Source organism: Canis aureus, chromosome 4, assembly GCF_053574225.1.
Source record: "Canis aureus isolate CA01 chromosome 4, VMU_Caureus_v.1.0, whole genome shotgun sequence".
Classification (NCBI taxonomy): Eukaryota; Metazoa; Chordata; class Mammalia; order Carnivora; family Canidae; genus Canis; species Canis aureus.
In genome coordinates this window covers 13,149,757-13,172,950 of record NC_135614.1, presented here as the reverse complement: position 1 = coordinate 13,172,950, position 23,194 = coordinate 13,149,757, and the positions used below count along the sequence as shown (strand labels likewise).

General features: G+C 34.8%; 1 protein-coding gene and 1 long non-coding RNA gene across 10 annotated transcripts in view; one reads left to right on the top strand and one right to left on the bottom strand.

The window, feature by feature from the left end:
- The window catches only part of PHYHIPL (phytanoyl-CoA 2-hydroxylase interacting protein like), an 81,408-nt gene extending 63,848 nt beyond the window's left edge, over positions 1 to 17,560 (bottom strand). Inside the window, exon 1 of one of the 4 annotated variants that reach the window (XM_077894600.1) lies at positions 17,181 to 17,560. In XM_077894600.1, the coding sequence (XP_077750726.1) occupies positions 17,181 to 17,286 (106 nt within the window). In that variant the 5' untranslated portion in view covers positions 17,287 to 17,560. Of the gene's footprint in view, positions 1 to 10,881; positions 11,043 to 12,174; positions 12,200 to 17,180 lie in introns of those variants that run through there. The other 3 variants (XM_077894604.1, XM_077894603.1, XM_077894602.1) reach the window with 3 other exon arrangements.
- A 73-nt stretch (positions 17,561 to 17,633) lies between these two features.
- The window catches only part of LOC144312205 (uncharacterized), a 279,387-nt gene continuing 273,826 nt past the window's right edge, over positions 17,634 to 23,194 (top strand). For 2 of the 6 annotated variants that reach the window (XR_013377654.1, XR_013377652.1), the window contains exon 1: positions 17,641 to 17,871. This is a non-coding gene — a long non-coding RNA (uncharacterized LOC144312205). Of the gene's footprint in view, positions 17,872 to 23,194 lie in introns of all 6 variants that reach the window. The other 4 variants (XR_013377653.1, XR_013377651.1, XR_013377650.1 and 1 more) reach the window with 4 other exon arrangements.

Below are 23,194 nucleotides of genomic sequence, written 5' to 3'. Positions count from 1 at the left end.
AGATAAAGACTTTTCCAGACAAACAAAAGCTGAAGGAGCTCATCACCAGGAAACTGGCCTTACAAGAAACATTACATGGACTTTTTTAACCTGAAAAGAAAGGTCACTAGTTAGTAAGAAGAAAACGTATGAAAGTATAAATCTCACTGGCAAAGGTAATTAAATATATAGTAAAGACAGTGGATCCACCACTTATAAAGCTAGAATGAAAGTTAAAAGACAAAAGTAGTAAAACCAACCACTACAGTAATTATTTAAGGAATACATAAGATAAAATGATGTAAAATATTACATCAAAAACATAAAATGTGAGTGGGAGAGTTAAAATATGGAGCTTAAGAATGTGTTCAAACTTAAGTTGGCATTAAAAATGTGGTTACACATTTAAGTTGTTATATGTAAGTCTCAGAGTAGCCATAAAGGAAAAAAATCTGTATTAGATACACAAAAGATACAGAGAAAGGAATGTAAGCATACCACTAAAGATAGTCATGAAACCATAAAGGAAGAGAACAAAAGAAAGGAACAGAGAGAACTATAAAACATGAAGAAAACAATTAATAAAATGGCAATAAGTAAATACCTATCAATAATCACTTTAAATGTAAATAGACTAAATCCTTCTATCAAAAGACATAAAATGACTGAATTGATAAAACAAATAAGACTCATCTATATGCAGCCTACAAGAGACTCATTTCAGATGTAAGGGCACCAACAAACATTTACAACTAGATAACCATCCACATCTAAATAAATTGGAGAGCAATCTGAAGCCTGGCAGAACAAACTCCACAACTAAATATAAATAGACAACATATAAATATATTTTTTCTTGATAAAGAAAAAATTTTAAAAGCAGCAAGACAAAAGAAGATAGTAACTTAAAAAGGAAAATGCCTAAGGCTAGCAGAAGATTTCTTGACAGAAACTGCAAGATAAAAGGGGAAAGTGAAAGGATGGAAAAAGATATTCCATGCAAATAGAAACTAAAAACTTAGGGTAGCTACACTTAGATCAGACAAAATAGATTTCAAAACTAGGCTGTAATAGTAAACACACAAAGGCATTACATAAAATAGAGTTCAATCCAACAAGGATATATAACATTTGTAAATATGTATGCATCAAACACAGGAGCATCAAAATATATAAAGCAAGAACCAATACACAGCAATACAATAATAGTAAGGGAATTCATATACCACTGACATCAATAGATAGATCATCCAGACAGAAAATCAATAAGGAAACACTGAGCTTAAACAATATGTTAGACCAGGTAGACTTACTTAACAGAATGTTGTACACATCTGTTTTGTATAAACATGCCATTTGAAAGCAACAGAATACATATTCTTATGAAGTGCACATGGAATATTCTTCAGAATAAATCATGTTAGGCCACAAAAAGTCTTAATAAATTTCAGAGGACTGAAACTGTGTCAAGTATCTTTTCTGACCACAATGATATAAAATTAGAAATCAATTACAAGAAAACAGAAGTTCAAAAGTATGTGGATATTAAACAACATGTTACTGAACTTCCAATGAAACAAAGAAGAATTCAAAATAGAAATTAAAAAAAAATACCTTGAGACAAATGAAAATGGAAATATATACAAAACTTACTGGATGTAGCAAAAGCAGTTACAAGAGTTAAGTTCATAGTGATAAATGTCCAAATCAATAAACAAGAGAAATTTCAAATAAATAACCTAACAACCCAAAAAACTAGAAAAACAAGAACAAATGAAGACAAAAGTTAGTAAAAGGAAGGAAATAAAGATTAGGGCAGGAATAAGTAAAAAGAGATTAAAAAGACAATAGAAAAGATCAATGAAACTTAAAGCTGTTCACTGATAAGATAAACAAAACTGACAAACCTTTAGCTAGACTCACCAAGAAAAAGAAAGAACAAAAATAAAATGAAAAATGAAAAAGATGTTATGACTGATACCACAGAATGATAAACGACCTTAGGAGACTTTTTTTTTTATTTTTAATTTTTTAATTTATTTATGGTAGTCACAGAGAGAGAGAGAGAGAGAGAGAGAGAGAGAGAGAGAGGCAGAGACACAGGCAGAGGGAGAAGCAGGCTCCATGCACCGGGAGCCCGACGTGGGATTCGATCCCAGGTCTCCAGGATCGCACCCCGGGCCAAAGGCAGGCGCCAAACCGCTGCGCCACCTGGGGATCCCCTTAGGAGACTTTTAGTAAAAATTATATGCCAACAAATTGGACAACCTAGAAGAAATGGATACATTTCTAGAAACATGTAACTTACCAATACTGAATCATGAGAACTAAAAAAATCTAAGCAGAGCAATTATTAGTAAAGAGATTGAATCAGTAATCAAAAAACTTCCCAACAAATTAAAGTCTAGGACCAGAAGCTTCACTGGTACATTCTATCAAACATTCAAAGAAAAATTAATACTAATTCTCAAACTCTTCCAAAAAAAATAGGAGAGACTTCTAAGCTCATCTTACAAGGTCTGCATTACTCTTATACCAGAACCAGGTAAGTATGCCACAAGCAAAGGAAATTGCAGACCAATATCCCTAATGAACATACATGAAAAATCCTCAACAGAATATTAGCAAACCAGATTCAATAATACATTAAAAGTAATCATATGCAGAGATTAAGTGGGATTTATTCCAAAAGTGAATTAATATGATATACAACATTTACAAAACAAATGATAAAAACCATATGATCATCTCACACATAGAGAAAAAGTATTTCACAAAATTCAACATTCATTAATGACAAAATGCTCAACTGTAGGAATACAGGGTCTGTATCTCAACATAATAAAGGCCATATATGACAAACTCAGAGCTAACATCATACTCAACAGAGAAAAGATGAAAGCTTTTCCTCTGAGATTGGGAACAACAAAAGGAAGCCTATTCTCACCATTTTTACTCGAAATAGTATTGGAGGTCAAGAAAAAGAAATAAAAGGCATCTAAACTGGAAAGGAATAAGTAAAACTGTCACTATTTTCAGATCACTTGATAAAGAAAATGTTAGATTTCATTAAAAAAAAAACAAACTGTTAGAACTAAATAAATTCAGTAAAGTTGCAGGATGAAAATGCAAAGTCTATTGCATTTCTATATGCTAATAACAAGCTAGCAGAAAGAGAAATTAAGAAACAATTAAGATACAGTTGCTCAAAAAGAATAAAATACCTAGAGATAAACTGAACCATGAAGGTTAGGTATCTTATGCTTAATTCTATAAAACACTAATGAAAGAAATGGAAGACACAAATAAATTGAAAGATTTTCTATCCTCATGGATTAAAAGATCTAAAATTGTTTAAATGTTTGTATTCCTCAAAGCAATCTGTAGGTTCAATGCATACCTTATCAAAATTCCAATGGCATTTTTTTATAGAAATAAAACAAATGATTCTTAAATTTGTATAGAACCAAAAAATATTCCAAATAACCAAAAAATCTTGATAACAAAGCTGGAGGCATCATACTTCCTGATTTCAAACTATTATTTCAAAGCTATAATCATCAAAACAATATGGTATTGGCACAAATACACATAACTCAATAGAACAGAATAGAAGGCAAAAAACTCACACATATACGGTCAATTAATTTGTGACAAAGGAACCAAGAATATACAACAAGGAAAGGACAGCCTCTTTAGTAAAGTGTTGGAAAAATTGGGATAGTCACATGCAAAACAATGAAACAAGATCACTATCATATCATACACAAAATTTAATTCAAAATGGATTAAATACTTGAACATAAAACCTGAAACCATAAAACTCTAAAGAAAACATAGGCAGTAAGCTTCTTGACAAAAATATTTTGTATTTGACACTAAAAGCAAAGACAACAAGTCAAAAATAAACAAATGGGACTACAACAAACTAAACAGTTTCTGCACAGCAAAGAAAAAATCCACAACAACAAACAGAACCTATTGAATGAAAGAAAATGTTTGCAAATCATATATCTGATAAGGGGCTAATATCCAAAATATATAAGAACCCACACACTCAGTAGCAAAAAACAATCTGATTAAAATTGGGCAGAATAGGGGATCCCTGGGTGGCTCAGCGGTTTAGCGCCTGCCCAGGACGTGATCCTGGAGTTCCGGGATTGAGTCCCACAACAGGCTCCCTGCATGGAGCCTGCTTCTCCCTCTGCCTGTGTCTCTGCCTCTCTCTCTCTCTCTCTGTGTGTGTGTCTCATGAATAAATAAATAAAATCTTTAAAAAAAATTGGGCAGAATATCTGAATAGACTTTTTTCCAAAAAATATACAGGTGGCCAACAGACCTATGAAAAGATGATCAACATAATAACTCTAGAAAACATTGAAAAATAAATTTTTCATCCAAATAAAATTAAAAATAAAAGTAACATAGAATCCAGCATTCTACTTCTGGGAATTCATCTGAAGAAACAAAAACACTAATTCAAAAACATACTGTACCTCCATGTTCACTGCAGCATTAGGATAGCCAAGACATGGAAACAACCCAATGGATAAACAAAATGTAATACATATGTAATATAAATATATATTACATATATATTGGGTGTATATACATACACATTGTGTGTATACGTATACATACCAACACAAATTCTATTGTGAATATATATACACATACACAAACAATGGAATATTATTCACCTGCAAAAAACTGAAATCTTGCCACTGGTTAGACACTGAGGTTAGACACTGAGGGCATAACGCTAAGTGAAATAAGTCAGAGAAAAACAAATGACTTACATGTAGAATCTAAAAAGCAAAAACAAAAAATATCATGGAGATAGATAATAGATTGGTGGTTGTCTGAGGCAGTGGGGTAGAGTGGGATGGGAGGGTAGCAAAATGGGTAAAAGGGATCAAAAAATTTTTATTTCCAGTTATAAACTGAATAAATCATGGAATGAAATGTACATCATGGTGACTATAGTTAATAATACTAAACTGCATATCTGAAAGCAGCTAGGAATGGGGATCTTGAAATTTCTTATCAGGAGATAAAAAATATAGAACTATATATGGTGATGGATGTTAACTGGACTTATTGTGGCTATCATTTTGCAATATATACAAATATCAAATCATTACCTGTAGACCTGAAACTAATATAATGTTAAGTCATTTATACCTCAATAAAAATTATATTTAAGAAATTGTTTTTGATGATAAGGAAAGAACACATAATTATGCGATATAATCATAATATCCACCTTTGAATGTTGGGTGGATTCATTTATTATAGAATCCCTTGTTGTATAAAGCACGATGTATAAAAATATGATGAATAAAGGTTTGTTAAACTTTTGATCTTGTGCCTCTAAATAAAAAAATGCTGTGTACATAAGTACAGCAATTCCTTAGAAATTATATATACATACTACTATACTAATATGAACATTATAGACTATGGAAAGAAAACAAACAAACAAAATAAAATATGTATTATTTTAAAATAGCTTATTTTAACTTATTACTAAAAGGTTTATATGAATGTCCGCTCTTATTTTGATAATCTTGGCTCAACAATTTATGATATAACAATTTAAACAGCCAACTCTAAATTTGATTTAGATATCTGGTTTAAAGGGCTGTCACAGTTGGAAAAAGATCACAAAAGAATGGGTACATCAGAATGGAGAAAGTATAACAATAAGTGTCTTTTGAAACACTAATATTTTTCATTTCTCAGTTCCATATACCAATTATATAAAGGTACCTCATGCACATTCAGTATACATGACAGTTTGATATACATGGTATTAATCTATGTGTAAAAATTATTTACTTATCTTTTCTTATTTTAGCTTCAATGAAAATATTAATAGAAGTTCTATTACTTTCTTCCATGGCCTAATTGATTATCATAAGTGCCCACTGGGGTTCAAACACAGTATACCATTGGCATTTATTTTTTTTTAATTTTTATTTATTTATGATAGTCACACAGAGAGAGAGAGAGGCGCAGAGACACAGGCAGAGGGAGAAGCAGGCTCCATGCACCGGGAGCCCGACGTGGGATTCGATCCCGGGTCTACCAGGATCGCGCCCTGGGCCAAAGGCAGGCGCCAAACCGCTGCGCCACCCAGGGATCCCACCATTGGCATTTATATAAGACTTTTGAAAGTTCTTGCATTATAAAGGCAAAGAACATAATTTCTCCATAAAAAGTAGTACAGTACAACGGAAAAATGAAAGTAAGCTATTTGCAGACCCTCAGCGATAATAGAAGACAATAAAAGTCATTTTAAAGGCAATTAAAGTAAATTCTGGCACCAAAATAAATTACGATACCTTATATTGTTATTAAAATAACATTACTCAATGCAAATATTTTACAAAAACTACTTTTTAAACTGACAAAAACTATTCTGGGTAAAATCTTTTTTTCTCTTTTCTGCTTTCTTATACTATCACATTTAGCTTTCTTAAGAGTCATGTTTACTTAAAAACAGTGCTTTTAACATTTCATAAGAGTTCTGTGTGCTCAAAGAAAAGAAAAATAAATAAGGAAACGTTGATAGAAAGGCAGACAAGTTTACAAACTCCTAGGTAAATAATACAATGAGCACAACATTCTAAGAGTGTTAGACTTTCAGAGTATTAGAACTCACTAAATTTTGAAATTTGTCAGCACAATTACAATTTAGTTACATTTGAAATGGCCTAAAAATAGATGAAGCTAAAAATCTTCGAATTTCTAGTGTCTAATATGTATTTTCTCTCACAAAAATTTTGTACGTAATTTAAGACACCATTATTTAAGATAATTTAGTTGGCATTACTGAAATGTAATTTTCAGTACCATTTTGTCTTTCTGTCAAATCCTTCTGCAGGAAATAATTAAGAATACTAGGGATATGACAGAGAAACACTACTTTCGGGAAAATAACTGTTCCCTGATTAATGTGTTCTGTAAAATTAGATTTCATGTCAGGCTTTCTTAAAGGACAGTATATATCTGCATTTTAATCTCCAATGAAAATAAGTACATACAAACATACATTATTTGTGTATCATTAAATACCCAGGTAAATATGTTTAAGATTTTCATTAAAATACTAATATAGTGAAACCAAGAGGACTTTATATATCAGAAAACTAAAATTATAAATTATTAATACTACAAGCAAGAAAATAAAAAATGATTATGAAGTACAGTGAAGAAAAAGCTCATAGTTGATCATAGAAGTTTTTAGAAATATTTGTGAAGGTCTCAGAAATATTTATATAGATAAAGATACACCTCTGCAATATATGGTGCAGAATAAAAATTCTGGTAAAGATGGTTAGATTTTATTTGTAATATTTAACACTATTTCAACCTTGAATTTTATTAGTGTAAATTGTATTACTAGAATCTGAATGAGTAAAGCTTTTAGCAAAACAAGTTGCATAAAGCAAATTCCAGAACCACTGTTCTTTCAGTCATTAGGTTTGTCTCTTTAAAAAAAAAAAAAAAAAAAATCACTAAAAATAACAACGAAAGAAGCCATATCAAGCTTCAAGGCAATTAATATTGGGTATAGTAAACTGCACCAGAAGAAGACAATACAAAATAGGCTCAAACAGTCAGACTTATCATAGCTTGAAAAAGTTACACAAAAACCATATTTATTGAAAAGGAAGATTTATCTAAGCTTAAACACAAAGAATCTGCAAATACACATACACACATTCCCTCACACAGCCTATGTCCTACTTAGGTTAGCCATTCAATCAAAACCCTAGAAAACATTAAAATTAGTGGATTCAAAGTCAAAAGAAAATCTTGGAAATAAACATTCGCTATGAAAACCTTAGAAATACCTTAGATTTTAGTTTTTCTTTGGGCTCCCGTGTCATTATTTTTCTGCTAATTTGAATTCCAGCAGTTAATTTATTTTATGCACTGCAGATTATGTTGCCAAAGAGGGAAAATTAACCCAGTACATTTCCACAGTAAACACAGATTAGCATACACTTAATTCCCTTCCAGTCAAAATAAGGGGGAGAAATCTATCAAGTACAAAGTTTAGGCCAATTGTATCTCTTCCATATCAACTACCTCAAATAACCACATCCAAGCCAAATTTAATGAGATCAAAAGTAATTAATTTTCAAATGCTCCTTTTAGACACCACAAATAAAAGACACCAGCATTCAAACTTACTTACTGTAATGAGCAGTTCAACAATTTGACATGAGTCCTCAGAATTGATTATAGGATGAAGTAAAGAAACACCTGACAAAAGGAGCAATGAAAAACCAGAAAACCATCTTCATCTTCAAAATCCCTGCCTATGAAATACAAATAGATATTTCTAACAGTCTTCTTTCTGGTCATTTCCAGCTAGGTATTATTGCACAGGCATCTGAAACCTAATTTGTCCAGAAAAGGTTTTATTTAATAGCTTGTTATCAAGGCTACTCTTCACATTCCTTTCAACCAACAAGCTACTTTATTTACTGGTGTCAAAATACACCCAGTCTTCCACTTTAGCAAATTTAGCCATCAGCAACAGCTCCTTTTTTTGAATCTCTCACTTCTAGTTTAATCACAGAAAACAGATTTTTACTTTGGCTTTTTTTTCTGAGATTTCTGACATTGCAACAAATATGTTAAATTAGTAAACTGTTATCAAAAAACTGGAATAAAACATTGGTACATGACTGAAAATTCAAAGAATAAAAATTACACATCACATATAGCTCATTAATTCAAATGTTGAGATTATGTAAAATCTTTGCAATTTAAGTAGATGAGAATATGAATGTGGCAGATCTCTCCACTTACTTTTGTAGAAGTTTCTCAAACAGATAAATTTAAGAATATAAAACAACACACAGTGGAGAAGAAAATTTTAAAGTCTAAGTTTTTTAACTCATCCTCAACTAAATTTTCAGAAATAATGAGACAACTGTATTAAGGAAAGTAGATAAAATTTTTAAAATTTCAGGAGTGGTAGCTCCTATAAAAGCTATTGCCAGTTTCATTAAGTAGTAATAGTTTACTAATAAGAACTAGATAGTAAGATATTTCAAAATAATTTTAAGTAATCACATATAGACCATCACTTAAGTTGAAGGGGTATTCTTCTGAGCTAATTATAATACTATGAATAGAAAATTTCAAAATTCATTTCCCAGGCCAAACTTAGGCAGCTATCCTGAAGAAAGATATAAATGCTTCAAAAGAAACAAATACTTTGTTAATTTAAAAACTTTGATAAAAATTTAGAAAAACACTAACTCAAAGATATATGCACGCCTATGTTTACTGTAGCATTATTAATAATAGCCAAGATATGGAAGCAACTTAAGTGTTAATCAACAGATGATTGGGCAAAGATGTGTGTGTGTGTGCGTGTGTGCGTATATATATATATATAAAATTTAGTAGTATTAAAAATTGTCATTCTTGCTAGCATTTATCCTCAGTTTTTAAAATTTTAAAGACTGACAGATTCACCAACATTTAAATTTATAAGACTAAAAAAAAAATAAATAAATTTATAAGACTGTTTTTCAAGAAAATCAAAGTAAGTATATTAGAAAAAAATATATATATGTATATATACGAACATTATTCAGCCATAAAAAAGAATGAGATCCTGCCATTTGCTACAACATGGATGGGCCTAGAGGATATAGTGCTCAGTGAAATAAATCAGAGAAAGCAAACACTATATGATTTTACTTATGCATGGAATTTGAAAAACAAAACAAATGAAAAAACAAACAAAAAGCAGAAACAGATGCATAAATACAGAGAACTGATGGTTGCCTGAGAGGAAGAGGGTATAGGAATAGGCAAAATGGCTAAAAAGAGCAGGAGGTACAGGCTTCCAGTTATGGAATGAACAAGTCATGGGGATGAAAGGTACAGCAAAGAGTATAAATATAGTTAATGGTATTGTTAATAGCATTGTATGGTGACAGATGGTAGCTACAGTTGTGGTGAACATAGCATAAGGTATAGATTTTTGGAATCTGTAGGAAGCCAGCTTTCTATAGCTCTCTATCTGAACTGCAGTATCTCAAAACCCCAGTAACATATAAAAACAGAATGATTATACAATTTTCAGAAACTCTTCTCTCAATATTTTCAATATTAATTTATTAATCCTTATCAATTTTCTCAACCCTCCATGTTAGGAGTTGGCAAACATTTCCTGTAAAAGACCAGATAATAAGTATTTTAAGCTTGGTCTACTGTCACAGTAGTTACTTCCCCTTTGTAGTAAGAAAGCAGCCATAGATAATATATAAACAAATGAGCATAGTTCTCTTCTAATAAAATTTTACTTACAAAAACTGGTAGCAGGTTTTCAATTTGGCCCAAAGACTAACTTACTTAATGTCTCTTCTATATCATAGGTATAACTTTAAAATCAATCATTAACAACCTATCATTTAGTAGTATTAAAAATTGTCATTCTTGCTAGCATTTATTCTCAGTTCTTAAAATTTTAAAGACTGACAGATTCACCAACATTTAAATTTGTAAAAGCCTGTTTTTCAAGAAAATCAAAGTAAGTATATTAGAAAAATTTTTGTGCATATGTCAGGGAAGTTATAAGTTTCTCATACTATTATTAGATAGTAACACTCCCACAGGCTATAGAAAACAAAAAGATTTATTTACACTAGTTGCCACAACCATCACAACAAACAGCTTATAAGCAAAAATTCCCACAGAAAAGCCCTTTGAAAATGAACAACAAACTTGGTGCAAATAGTTACAATATCATGAATGAAACTAACACAATTCAGAGTTATGATGCTTTTTGTTCAACTCACATCTATGGAGTAACTTCAAAATCCAGAGATCTTGTCTATTTTTTTTGTCTATTTTTTTTTAACAAACCTGGAATGTAGATTTATTTCATCTTTAGGGTTCAAACTTGGCCTTCTCCAGCATGTATTCACTCCTTTCCATTAACGGGTGAGACACAAAGTTGATCAGAGGTCATTCTAAAACTAAAGTCAAACACTAATCTTGCCTTTTCCACCTGGTTCTAGTATCCCCAGTGGAATATACAGTTCTATGAACAATTCTCTTTCTCATTCTAGAACTCTTTCCCCAGAACATAAGAGGAATCACTAAGTGTTTCAGTTTCCAAGGAAGTCTCTTAGTGTTAGATTCTAAATGTCTTAACATAAATGTTCCTTTTACTTTTTATGTTCAATCTCTCTGAAAAGTCTCCTATCTCTTCAAAACTACCTTTAGGCAGGTGACTTAAAAATCTATTTTATAATCCTCTATAAAGTACCAAGTGGTTAGTTTTTCAACATACTATCATTAGACTATGAATAGTCTTTGAAGAATGAGAATCAAGAAAAACAAGTGTCTAAAAAGAATGTAAGTGGGTTCTTTTGGGGGGGATCCATGTTGAAACATGCAGTATGTCATACTGCTCTGAGAATATGATTTCTGCGAGGAGGAAGTACCCCTGGAAAAGAGTTTAAGACATATCTGGATATCCACTGAGGCCTAAAATTCAAGGTATAAAAAACAATTATCATGGCTTCTAAATATTATTTCCTTTCCTCCTTTTTTTCAATGATTTTTCTGATTTCCTAGACTTAAAAATCCTTAAATTACTATCATTCCTCATATTCCTTGAAAATTCAATCACAAAGTTCACAATTATTTCTCAATTTCTTTTACCCCTTGCCACGTGCTATCTTTCCATAAAAAACATGCTGATACTGTCTACCTATTTTTCCTGTAGAGAACTCTTCAATGCGTCAATATGTTTCTGTTAGAAGTCTTCCACAAATACTGATTTTATTTATCAAATGAACACGCATAAAATACAACATGCATAAAATACAACATGCTTAAAAAGACAATTTAACTACTGTGTACTAATCATAAAATATATTAAGAGACATTAAAGACTAAGGTAAATGCTTTAAAATAGTAAAAAACAGAATTTAAAATAACAGTAAAAAGATTCTTACAGAGAAATTTAACAGCAGTGTAAAATAAGCCTAAGAAAGAGGCAAATGCTGTGCAGAAAAACTAAAATGCCATTTACAAAGGGCAGAGAAGGAAAACCAGAAACTAGGATTGTCCTTACTGCAGATAGAGATAGCTGCTATTTTTTCTGAAGCCCAGGATAATATATAAAAATAATTAGTAAACTATACTCACATCAGTTAAGGAAAGATCAAGAGTGGGCCTAAATGAGGCAGGAGAGAATATTAGCAATAAAAAAACCTCACTTCGAAGTTGCCTAGATAATGTTCTTTAGCGTGAATTTCTGACCGGCTTACCCAGGCAACAAAGCAAGTAGCCAATGTTACTACTTATAACATATCAGTAATTCTACCACTGGAGGGAGTCTGGTTGCAAATTCTTTGATGTGACTTTTACTCTAATAACTTCATTTTCTCTGGGAATGAATTAGAACCCCTACCAAGAATATGAATTGGTTTAACACAATCTGATGACTTTAAAGCTTTTTGTTTGTTTCTTTTAGTTTTTCTTTTCTTTTTGCTGTGTTCCATGCTCACTAATTAAAATTTTACACCGTCTCTATAGTCATATCTGGGTCAAAGAAATGAATCCAGAGGTCACATGCACTAATACATATTTATCCTTAGGGAAAAAAAAATCCTAAAGAAAAAATGTTAAATCAAGAATAGAAAGTTCTGATACAAATACCTAGCCAAAGCAGGTATCAGGGGTATAAGGCACATGAAATGCAGCAAACAGTAGGTTTGAAGTAGAAACTGAAAAAAGCTTTTAGGATTAAGGCTGACAAAGATACTATGATGGGATAGATAAATATAAGCAAAAGATATAGTATCGTAACTAGGGCTTTAAAGTTGACTATTTTTTTTTAATTAAGAATTTACAGTTTCCATTGTCTATTCATGAAAATGAAGTGACATAAGAAGGATTTACTGAGTCAACAAAACACAACTGAAATGAAAAACAAAGATCTAAACATTGGACAAAAAATAAATAAATAAATAAATAAAAAGCAGTAGTTAAACTCAACGTATGTGGAGAATAATAATCCACTTACAATAATAATTATTCTCTATTTTGTGTCAAGAATTATAAGAAATGACAGAGAATACTTCATGTCATGGTTTTAACAATCCTGCAGACTTGACATTATTATAACCATTCTACATGATACAGCTTAAAGCTAAAAACAGGTTAAGTAATTTGCCTAAGGTAATATATCTATCAAGAGCCAATATTCTGTCAGAGGTCTGTTTCTAAAATGCTATTGCCACTATGGTATATGAATGTCAGTGGGACTGAGCAATGATTACCTTGTATTTTTGTACTATTAAAGGGAACAGTTATTGGTACTCTTTCTAGATATCTGCTTCAGAAAATGTCCTTAAGGATTATTTAATACAGCATTGTGCTAACTAGTAAGCATTTCTGTGTTATATTTCCAAAGTTAAAATTTGTTTAATTCACATATCAGTAATCATAAAAAAGTCACAACTGATTTTATAATTTAAGTAGGTATGACAAAATCAAAATTAAAAGGAATTTTTTTAATATGTAAAAAAAAAAAAGAAAACCTTGTTTTCTTTTCCTTCACAAAATTATTGTTATACACAAACACATGGGAATCTGTCAGGTTCTCTCCCTGCATTTTCCTTAAAATGTATTCCCTTGTTGAAGAGGATCATAAACTCCATAAACTGTATCTAGGCAGTCATAAAATAATAATGGAAATAATACTTGCTAAACCTAGGAAGCCTTGGGTGTGGATTTAAGTGCTATACAACAAATTAATTTTGTATTTTCTTCCTTACTATTATAGCAAGAATGCAGGGAGATGGATGCATATATCTTTCCCTTTCAGCAAGGAAAGCTTGTGTGTGTGCATAAAATACATGTATAAGTTAGATCATATCTATATACACATACACACACATACATGATTTTAAGAATAATGAAGAGAAGTAGAAGTAATGCGGAGTTCTATGTGTGGGGTTGGGCGCTCTTCTGTCTCATCACAGGTCAGTTAGGGTCTGAAGTATCTTATGTGAAAACTGGAAACGGGGTCCCATAATATCAATGCTTCCTGATGAGTAATGTTTTCTTCCTTCAACTTCTTTGGAAAAATCTTCAATTAAAGTGTATCATACGTGCAATTTGAGGATACTTCAGCACAGCAGAGATGGAGGAACAGAAGCACTCCTCTATTTGCAACAGAAATTACAGAAAGTTCTAGATCTACAACATATCTTCAGAGATTTCCTAATAGAAGTCTATTCAGATCCTCATTTTGAACCACAAGTAACATGTAGGCAGGGACCATCTACTATCAACCAAAGCACACATGCCTAGGATAAATAACATGTGTGTAGAAGAACCATCTTGCCTAATTAAAAAAACCCAATTATATGACCATTGGATTCTATTCCATATTCTTTCAATTGTTAAATACTTGGAGAAACTATCAAAAAAAGGAAATACTTCGAATTATTGCTAATTATGTAAATGGATCAATTTATAAGAAAATAGCAAGTGAAAGGAAAAAACGTACAAACCAAGGAAACATAAGAAAGACAGTTTACCAGCAACTATAACTCTTAGTTGATGAAATATGCAAAGCATTGTAAAATTTAAAACACCTATAAGTGGAGAGAGTAAAAGGAAATGTATTTCTAACAATATTTTCTCCTATTCTACTTCCAAGAAATTAATTTGAGCTCATTTATCACCAAATTCATAGTAGAATAGAGAAAAGTAAAAAGCAAACAAGACACGTACTTTTATAATCATAAAATTATGAAAATTTAGCACTCACTATGTACTTAAGCATATTACAGCGCATCTGCCACATCCTAATCTTTCTGTTATATATTTAGTACATGAATGAGACCTGAGAGGGAGAGAAGGGAGTAAATAATACCTAGCTGAAAATTTCTCAGTATAAGAGTATGATAAATAAGGTCTGCTTGACAAACTTAATGCAACATTTTTTTTATTGTTCTGCAAAAAAAAAAAGACCTATATATTTTGGAATTGACATGCTAAGTCACAAAATAAAAAGTTAGGCATTTAGTGACATCTCTACCCAAGCTATTCCTAATTTTTACATGTTTTTTTAATAGAAGAGTTAGCTCTTTGTATTTGTTGATACATTTTATAAAATGAAACCCTATTAATCTACGACGAATCATTAGAAGCCTCAAATAAGTAATTTTCATAGATGCTGCTAAGTGCCAGCACCCCCTCCATTAAATGTTACATAATTTGTTCATTTTGCAGGATTCATAATGTGAACTGAAACAACCAAAAAATATTACCAAAATAAAAAAGCTACGACTCTACAAGAAGAGACCACATATATGTGTGCAGCATTAGTTTTGTTCCTCTACACCAATTCTGTAAACTTCATAAAAACAAAAAACAACTTAATTTTCCCTAATATCTTTGAAAATGTGGTAAATGCAATCTTAAGAATTAAGATTACTGGGTTCTGAAGAGCAACTATGAATTGCCTATTTCCATTAACTATAGTAATAAGCTTTTGATAAATCACTGAAGTAAATGAAAATCTACTTTTACTAGATTCTTGGTTTTCTGTCAAACCAATCTAGGAAAATCAAAGCATTTACAATGGTAACACCAGAAAAAGTCATTTCATAAATAAACTAAAACTCATGTGATTTCCTATGTGGTATATTAAAAATAATTTCTAATAGTCTAATAATACAAGTCTACATATGGCATGGCAAAATGATTACTTTTTTTCAGATACCATAAATATATGCACCTATTACTATGGTAATCTAAGGATAAAGGAATTATAAACAGCTTTTGCAAGAGTATTTACTTGTTCACACTGTACCTTTTTCAGAAATTATTTAAAGTGGCTTTGTTTTCAAAGGTCAATTATTCTGTCTTAAGTTTATTATAAACAGAAATTCAGTGTTCAGTTGTCCTAAACTATACTGTTTAGCAATGCCTCACCAAGTTATCATTTAAATGACTTTGGAAACAAGACCTTTGCTCTGTATTTGGATAACGCACTGATAAATTTTATGGCCTTATTGTGAGCACATTAGTATTTCTACATAACCTTGGCTAAAAAATATTTTTAAATCATCGTCTCCATACGCTGTTAATCACTGATTCCATTTATAGCCAGAAGTGTTCAGGGTCATCCTGACAACATGTAAATTGTTTTTCCCTTGTCAGAGGTCCAATTTTACAATTATTTGGCCAATCAATTACTAATCAGATGACTTCTTTTCAACAAATGAAGTTTTATTCCACATTACTGAAATAGCACGGACTCCAACTATTCCAAATAACACAGAAGCACTACAAGCTACCCAAATTGCACAGTGTGAGCTTCTCTCTAACGCTCAAACCCGTGTTCAACCACTTCCTTCTTTCCGAGACTGCCAACTTTAACAATAAGAATAAGCTATATAATGTCGGGACACAATGGTTAGTACTCGCCACATATTCTGTACCACAGCAAATATACGAGGCCACTTCTTTACAGATTTTTTGACAGTTTCTGAATCACAGCCCCAAATCACTAAGCTTGTGGCTGTCCTTGGTGCTGAAACGCACTCCCCCGCCCACCCCTCGCGCCCCTTCTTGAAAAAACCGTCATCCCAATCCCTCTTTGAGGGCATAAAAAGACCAATAAATGTGGGGGAGTCTGAAGAGGAGAGGTTTAAAAAGGAAATGATAAGTTTCTGGGCTGGAAATGCTAACTAGCGTGTGCGGTGGCGAGGAGAAGGAGGGGTACCAGAAGCAATCGGAGGGCGTTTCGCCTTCGGTTCCGGTAGAGCGGTAGAACCTGGAAACCCGGACTGCGGCACCGTCGGAAACGCCTGGTCCCGGGCAGGAGCGGCGGGCGGGAACGGCGCCCTCGCCCGGGCAGCCCCTCGGCGCGGGGCCAGGCGGCGAGGACGGCGGGCGCGCCGCGGCCGGGGACCGAGGCGACTCTCCGCGCCGACGCGCCGGCCCCGGGGTCCTTTTGTCGCTAGCCTCCGGGGGAGGGAGGGTGAGCCGAGAGGAGCCCCACCTGTATTTATTTGTACGGAGGGACAACAAAAGACCCTGACGCCGGGGCGAGCAGGGTCGGCAGAGTCGGGGCGGCCGCGGCGCCTGGCCGCCGGCTCGGCCCCTTTCCTTCCAGCCCCCGTCGCTCTTACCGTCCCGGTCGCACAGCTGAATGGCCTCCAGGCTGAGGTTTTTGATCACCTCCTCACAGGGGCTGGTGGGGCTGTTGAGGGCATGATCCAGGCGCGGCACCTCCATTTTTCCAACTCCCTTCTCGAGCCTGCCTGCTTCGTATCCAGGCTCCCTCGGTGGACCGGGTGGGAGAGAAGGGCGGGAAAGGGAAGAGGAGTGGCGGCAGGAGTGGAAGAGGCCTGAGACCCGGCTCCGACGCGCCGAGGCTGAGCCTCCGGGCTAGAGAGCCGCGGCCGACGCGACACCGGGGCAGGAGCTCCGGAGAGTGCGGGGCTCCGAGAGACCGAGAGGGACCCGGCGCGAGAGCGGGAGGCGCGCGCTCCCGGCGGGGAGGGGACGCGTCGCGCGGGGAACGTGAGGGAGAAGGCGCGGCGCGCGCACGCGCGTGAGAGGACGCGCCCACCTGCTGGCGCGCGGCGCCCTCCTCCCCCGCCCTTCCACGCGCACGCGCCCCCTGCTGCCCTAGAGCCTCAGGCCCCGCACGCAACTCCCGCGCGAAGTGTCGGACGGCAGAGCGCGCGGAAACGGCGGGCGGTTGCGGGGGCGGCGCGCTCGCCTCGCCCTCTCGTCCGGTGAGGGTGGTTTGGCCTCCTTCCCCTCGTCACAGGGTCAGCCGGACCCAGGTTGGCACTGGGGAGCCTGCATGGGGAGGTGAGAGGGAGAAGACTGGGTTTCGTGAAGGACGGGAAGGATACGGGTCCCCATCCTTTGTATGGGGCCTCGGGGTTCCGGGGCGCGCGGGGTGCCTTCCCGCTCAGGCTCCCGGGCGACTCCCCTCCCGGGCCCTGCTGGCGCAGCGGGGCGTTCCTCGGAAACAGCTGCGTCTGTGTGAGAGATGAGCGCACTGACCGAGGAGGGGCGGGTGTAGGGACGGAATTTTGGTCATCCCGAGGGAGGGGCAGACAGGGGAATTCACAAGTGGCAGAAAGGTGAGGGAATGAGGAGATGCCAGCCCGCCTGCTGGCAAGACAGCACGTGTGCTTCGGGGCTGACAGCCTCTCAGTCTTTCAGCCATCGCGGTCTAGCTTGCCTCATTCATTCATTCATTCATTCAGTCATTCATTCATTCATTCATTCATTCAACGAATAAGCATTAAATGTTTACTGCGTGCCGGGCTTTGTTCTGGCCGCCAGTGAAGGGGGAAGAAAAGCACCTGACTGACCTCATGGATAAGGAAAGATCCTTTCCTAATGGGAAATGTGCCTCCTCAAGTTACCTTAAATTTGCCCATTCTTTTTAATGGCATTTAACATTCTGCAGTGCACTTAGTGGAGGTGAAAATGTTTTTGAAATAAAATAGATGTAGGTCACAGCCTATTGACCTCTGTTGCCATTTGCTTCTTTGGAATCGTTTTTAGTCGCTGTGCTGTCTTAGAATCAAAATAGTGTCCGCCCCACTCTCTTCTTTTTTCAGTGTGTGTGCTTGTTAGAAATTAAGGTTCCTTTTTATTGATTTTCCCAATTTCGAACGTAAATGTTATCCAATAAAGTAACAATTTACATACGGATTGCTATATGCTACCCTTTCTCGTCATATCCTTCTAGCCACAACATGACTAAATCTAGTTAATTGAAACTTCATAAAACAGAAGGACCAGCTGAAGGTAAAATAAGCTTGTGAGAAAACTTGGCACACCTGCAAGGGGATAAAAATCTGTGGAAGATAATTGGGTATTTTAAACTGAAATGTCCTCATTATCAACTTAGGTATTAATGAAGATGGATCTCCTTCTTGTAGTTTGAGAGAATTCTTGCGTCAGGGTAGGGTTGTCCCCAAGGAGAGGATAAATTATTACTTGTCAAGAAATTTGACAAGATGGCACTTATTGGTGAATTTCCTGTGTTCTAAAACCTGGCTCTGGAGGAATAGAAATTGATATTGTCAGCTAAGCCACAGTGGGTTCATCTTTCAGAGTAGTATCATATTTACAGATTTCAAAAGGAACCGTGCAAACCAGATTACCAATTTATTGATTTACAGGTGAGAAATATAACTCATATATGAAATTAAAGCTATAATTCACACAGATATTTGTTAAACACCTGCTATGTCCATGGACAATATGCTGGAAGTTGGGAATTTTTAGTTCCAATCTATTAGGAAACATAGACATTGAAAAGGGAAAATTATAATATTATGAAAGAGGAATCATGGGAACTTGTGAAGTACACACAGGGGTCCTAAACTAATCTGGTTGGTCAGGAAAGTCTTTAAAAGGGTTTTATTTAAAGGGAACAAGAAATTATTGAAAATCTTTAAATGGGAAATTAGCATGATTCAGATTTGTGGGCCAGAATATTTGTGTAATGGGAAAAGGGGGTAATGTTTTAAGAAATACTGATGTGAATTTCTGGGTATAATACTTATTCAATCCAAGGCATCTTTCTGCTAAGGATGTAGGTTATTACATAAGAAATAAAAAACAAAGAGTTTTGACATTCAGCATAAGATTTTTCTAAGCAAATTGGTAGGCTTCAAATCAAGGTATTGTCAAAAGATAAAAATAGATGTTTATGGTTTGACATATCAAGGCTGGGCCTAGTGGTCAAAATGATACAGTTTATCCCATAGTGAAGACAGGATATCCCAGGCCACAATAATGGCGTAGGCCAGAGTTCGGTATAAGGAAGAGAGTGGCTATGAGGTAGGTAAAGTAGAGAAAATTCTATTCTCTTTGTCTCAGAGAATAATGGAAAAGAGGTAGAAATGCTAGAGGATGGCAACTAACAACATTTTTTACTCATTCACACATTGAGGATGTGAGATGAGAGGTTGTGGCTTTAGAAATATCCAGATAGGTAGAGGTAAACTCAAGGACAGAAATTTCTGCCCTAGTTCTTAGATCTTTGGAATGATAACACCTGGCCAGGCTAAGGGGGACCACATTCAAGTAATCTTGAATGTAATCATTCAAGGCATCATTGTTAGGCAGAGGGAGGACAGGAATTTACTTTACAGAACTGTTGAAAGTTCCTGTATACTCAGAGGGTAGTTGAGTTGAGAGCTAGCCAACCTGCTGTGAAGCCTTATTTTAAGAGCAAAAACTGCAGAATAGACCTTCTAGACTAGTCTAGAGTACAAGAAGATGAGATTTGTCAGTCTTAGAGATGGCTACCAGGACCTGACCAAACTGAGAAAACACAGACTATGAGTTTCTCTAGCCACCAACTTCAAGTGAAAGACCAGGCATAGAAGGGATGTCACCACAGAGACCAGAGGAGGCAAATGACATTATTCAAATCCAGTGACCCTTTGTCCCAGTGCTTTAAGGCCATGGAAACTCTATTGTACTAATAGTCCCAAATACCATCTAAAATAAAATGTAGGGGAAAAGGTAAAAACCTGAAAGACTGAGGATCTTACCTAAAAAGATGGATTTTACTCTGAGGGGGTAAATAAAATACTGATTAAAATGATGATTGACTCTAGGTTCCTAGATTTGACTAAAAATACAATATTTACCTTCCCCTTTGTATTAGTGAATGATGTTTCATGAAGATGACCGTATAAGCTTTAGATGAAATGAAAATTCTACCTTTTCTTTTCATATCTAAGTTTCAGTGTAATGGCAATCCTCATATACTTACATCATTTGTAGCTTGAGGTGGCCACTATTACAGCCAAAATATTACTATTCAAAGTCCAGTTCAAATGATGCATTCTCTATAAAGATTATTCCTTATGCCAAAAATCTCTGAATAATCAGGCTCAAATTTGAAAAGGACCTTAAATATATCTTAATGTAATCCTGTACACAATGTTGACATCCCTGACGAGAAACTGTCTATTAATATTTAGTAAATTAAAATTCTCATGAAGTAATCTTACTCATTCTGAACCCAAACATGCCTCCTATAAGATCAATACAAGGGCCTTCATTTTTCTCCTCTGTCATTCAAACACAATAATGGTAATCCTTCTTTCTTCTGCTGCCCAAACATATTCAATTTTCTGACTAAATACTCCTAGTTCTTCCAAACATTTCTGATAATTACATTGCTTTGAGCCCCTGTACCACTTTGGGCCCTCCCTTCTGGATAGATTTAATTTTTCTAAGAGTTCGTGGGTGAACATACCTATGATATGGAAAGATATTAAGACTATAAAGGGAAACAAGCAGTCTATCACCATCTTTGCTCTATATGCCAGACATAACACAGCCCAGGAGCACATTAGCTTTTCTGACAGAGATATCAATCTGCTCACACAGCTTGCTATCATGTAAAACCTATACTTATTCCTTGAACAGTTCTTATTTCCCCAGTGATATAAATTTTAAGCACATATTATAGTATTTGCACAGAGAAGATACTCAGTAAAATTTGTTGAATTATTTGATTGAACTTCAGTACTTTGAATGTGTTTAATTATATTGCTGCAACTGCCTAGAATATTATCAGACCCAAAGAAAAACGGTCACAAAGTCCTTTCAATAAGCTTGTAAGTGCAGAGGTCATTCTTATATAACCCACAGCATTAGGCACAACTCAAATTTTTATGGCTAGGCAAAAGGCAGAGAATGAGAATCAAAACCATAGGTAGAAGCAAACTCCATATAATATATATATGTATGTATGTATGTGTATATATATATGTGTGTGTGTGTGTGTGTGTGTGTGTGTGTATATATATATATATATATATATATATATAAAAGAAGGAGTATTTTTTTCTCTCTTTTTATAACATTACCATGGTTTTTTCCTAAGCCCTTATAAATGGTAGGGCAAAAGAAAACTCATGATTGACAAGGTTGAAAGCAACTCAAATAATCTGAATTCTTTATCTTGACTCAACTTGTGCCTGACTTGTGAAAATCAAATGACATAGTGCGTATGCAAGTGTTGTATGAGCTATAAGTCATCTCACAGAGTTAGAATAGTATTATTATGGAACACTAAGAACAGCATTAAGAAAATATATCTGGCCAATTTTACAGTAAAAACTTCTGGAAATATTTTAATAGCTATTTAAAAACATTAAGAACTTCTGTATTTAGAATAGATTTATGGTTTAGTGTATTGAGCCCTTATAAATTATGTCATTTTTGTTTGCTTTGATTTTATGTCATGGTAGATTTTTGCCAAGCTCATAAGCAAATATCCAATATTGAATCTCTTTCCAGTATTTGATTTCTACATCTCTAATTCTATATCATCAAACAGTTGTGAGATATGGTAGAGAACTATGATGACTTGGTCCAAAATTTATGCTATTAAAATTAAACTTGCTTGACGATTTAACTATCCTGGACTGTTTCTCTTTGAAACCCCCAGTTCTGCTCTCATTTTCAAAAGATTGCCTCTCTCTTTTTTCCTGGAGAAAACAATAAAAGCAGAGTGAGGTTTCTCATTTGTCCTTATCTTTAGCTCAGTTGGTCCTGGTAAAACTCGCTACTTTTCTTTCTCTCATCTGTACTTTACACTCAGTGCCTGTGTAATGCAGGATAGAGTTGTAAGCTTCCTATTTTTACTCCCTCCAGCTGCTTCAGTCTTTTTCTTTCCCCTTTTTAATCTTTAAACATTGCTAAATCTCCTTGATTTTAAAATTTATCTTACTTGAACCAAACAGTTACTATCTAACTTCTTAATATTCTAAGGTATGTAAGAAGCCCATTATAAATTGTGCAGTGCTATAAAACTGTTATTCATTGCTTCCATTTCTTTTTAATCTTTACACAATTTATCATCTGTCTCCACCACTCTGATTCTTACTCTTCAAATGTCGTCTTTAGATTTGGTGAGATTTTTCACATCACCAACATACAGGCCTTTTAGCATCTGCATACTCTTTGATATTTTAACAGTTTATTTCTGCTGAACTTCTGTGGCACTGAACTCTACTGGATCTCTTCCTACATGTGTGCTTAATGTTTATCAACTCTAGCTTCTAAGCTGCCCTCTTGAGTGTAGGTGTTCTTTAAAGTTCAACCTCTGACATTATGTTCTTCCCTGTTTAAAGCCTTTTCCTCC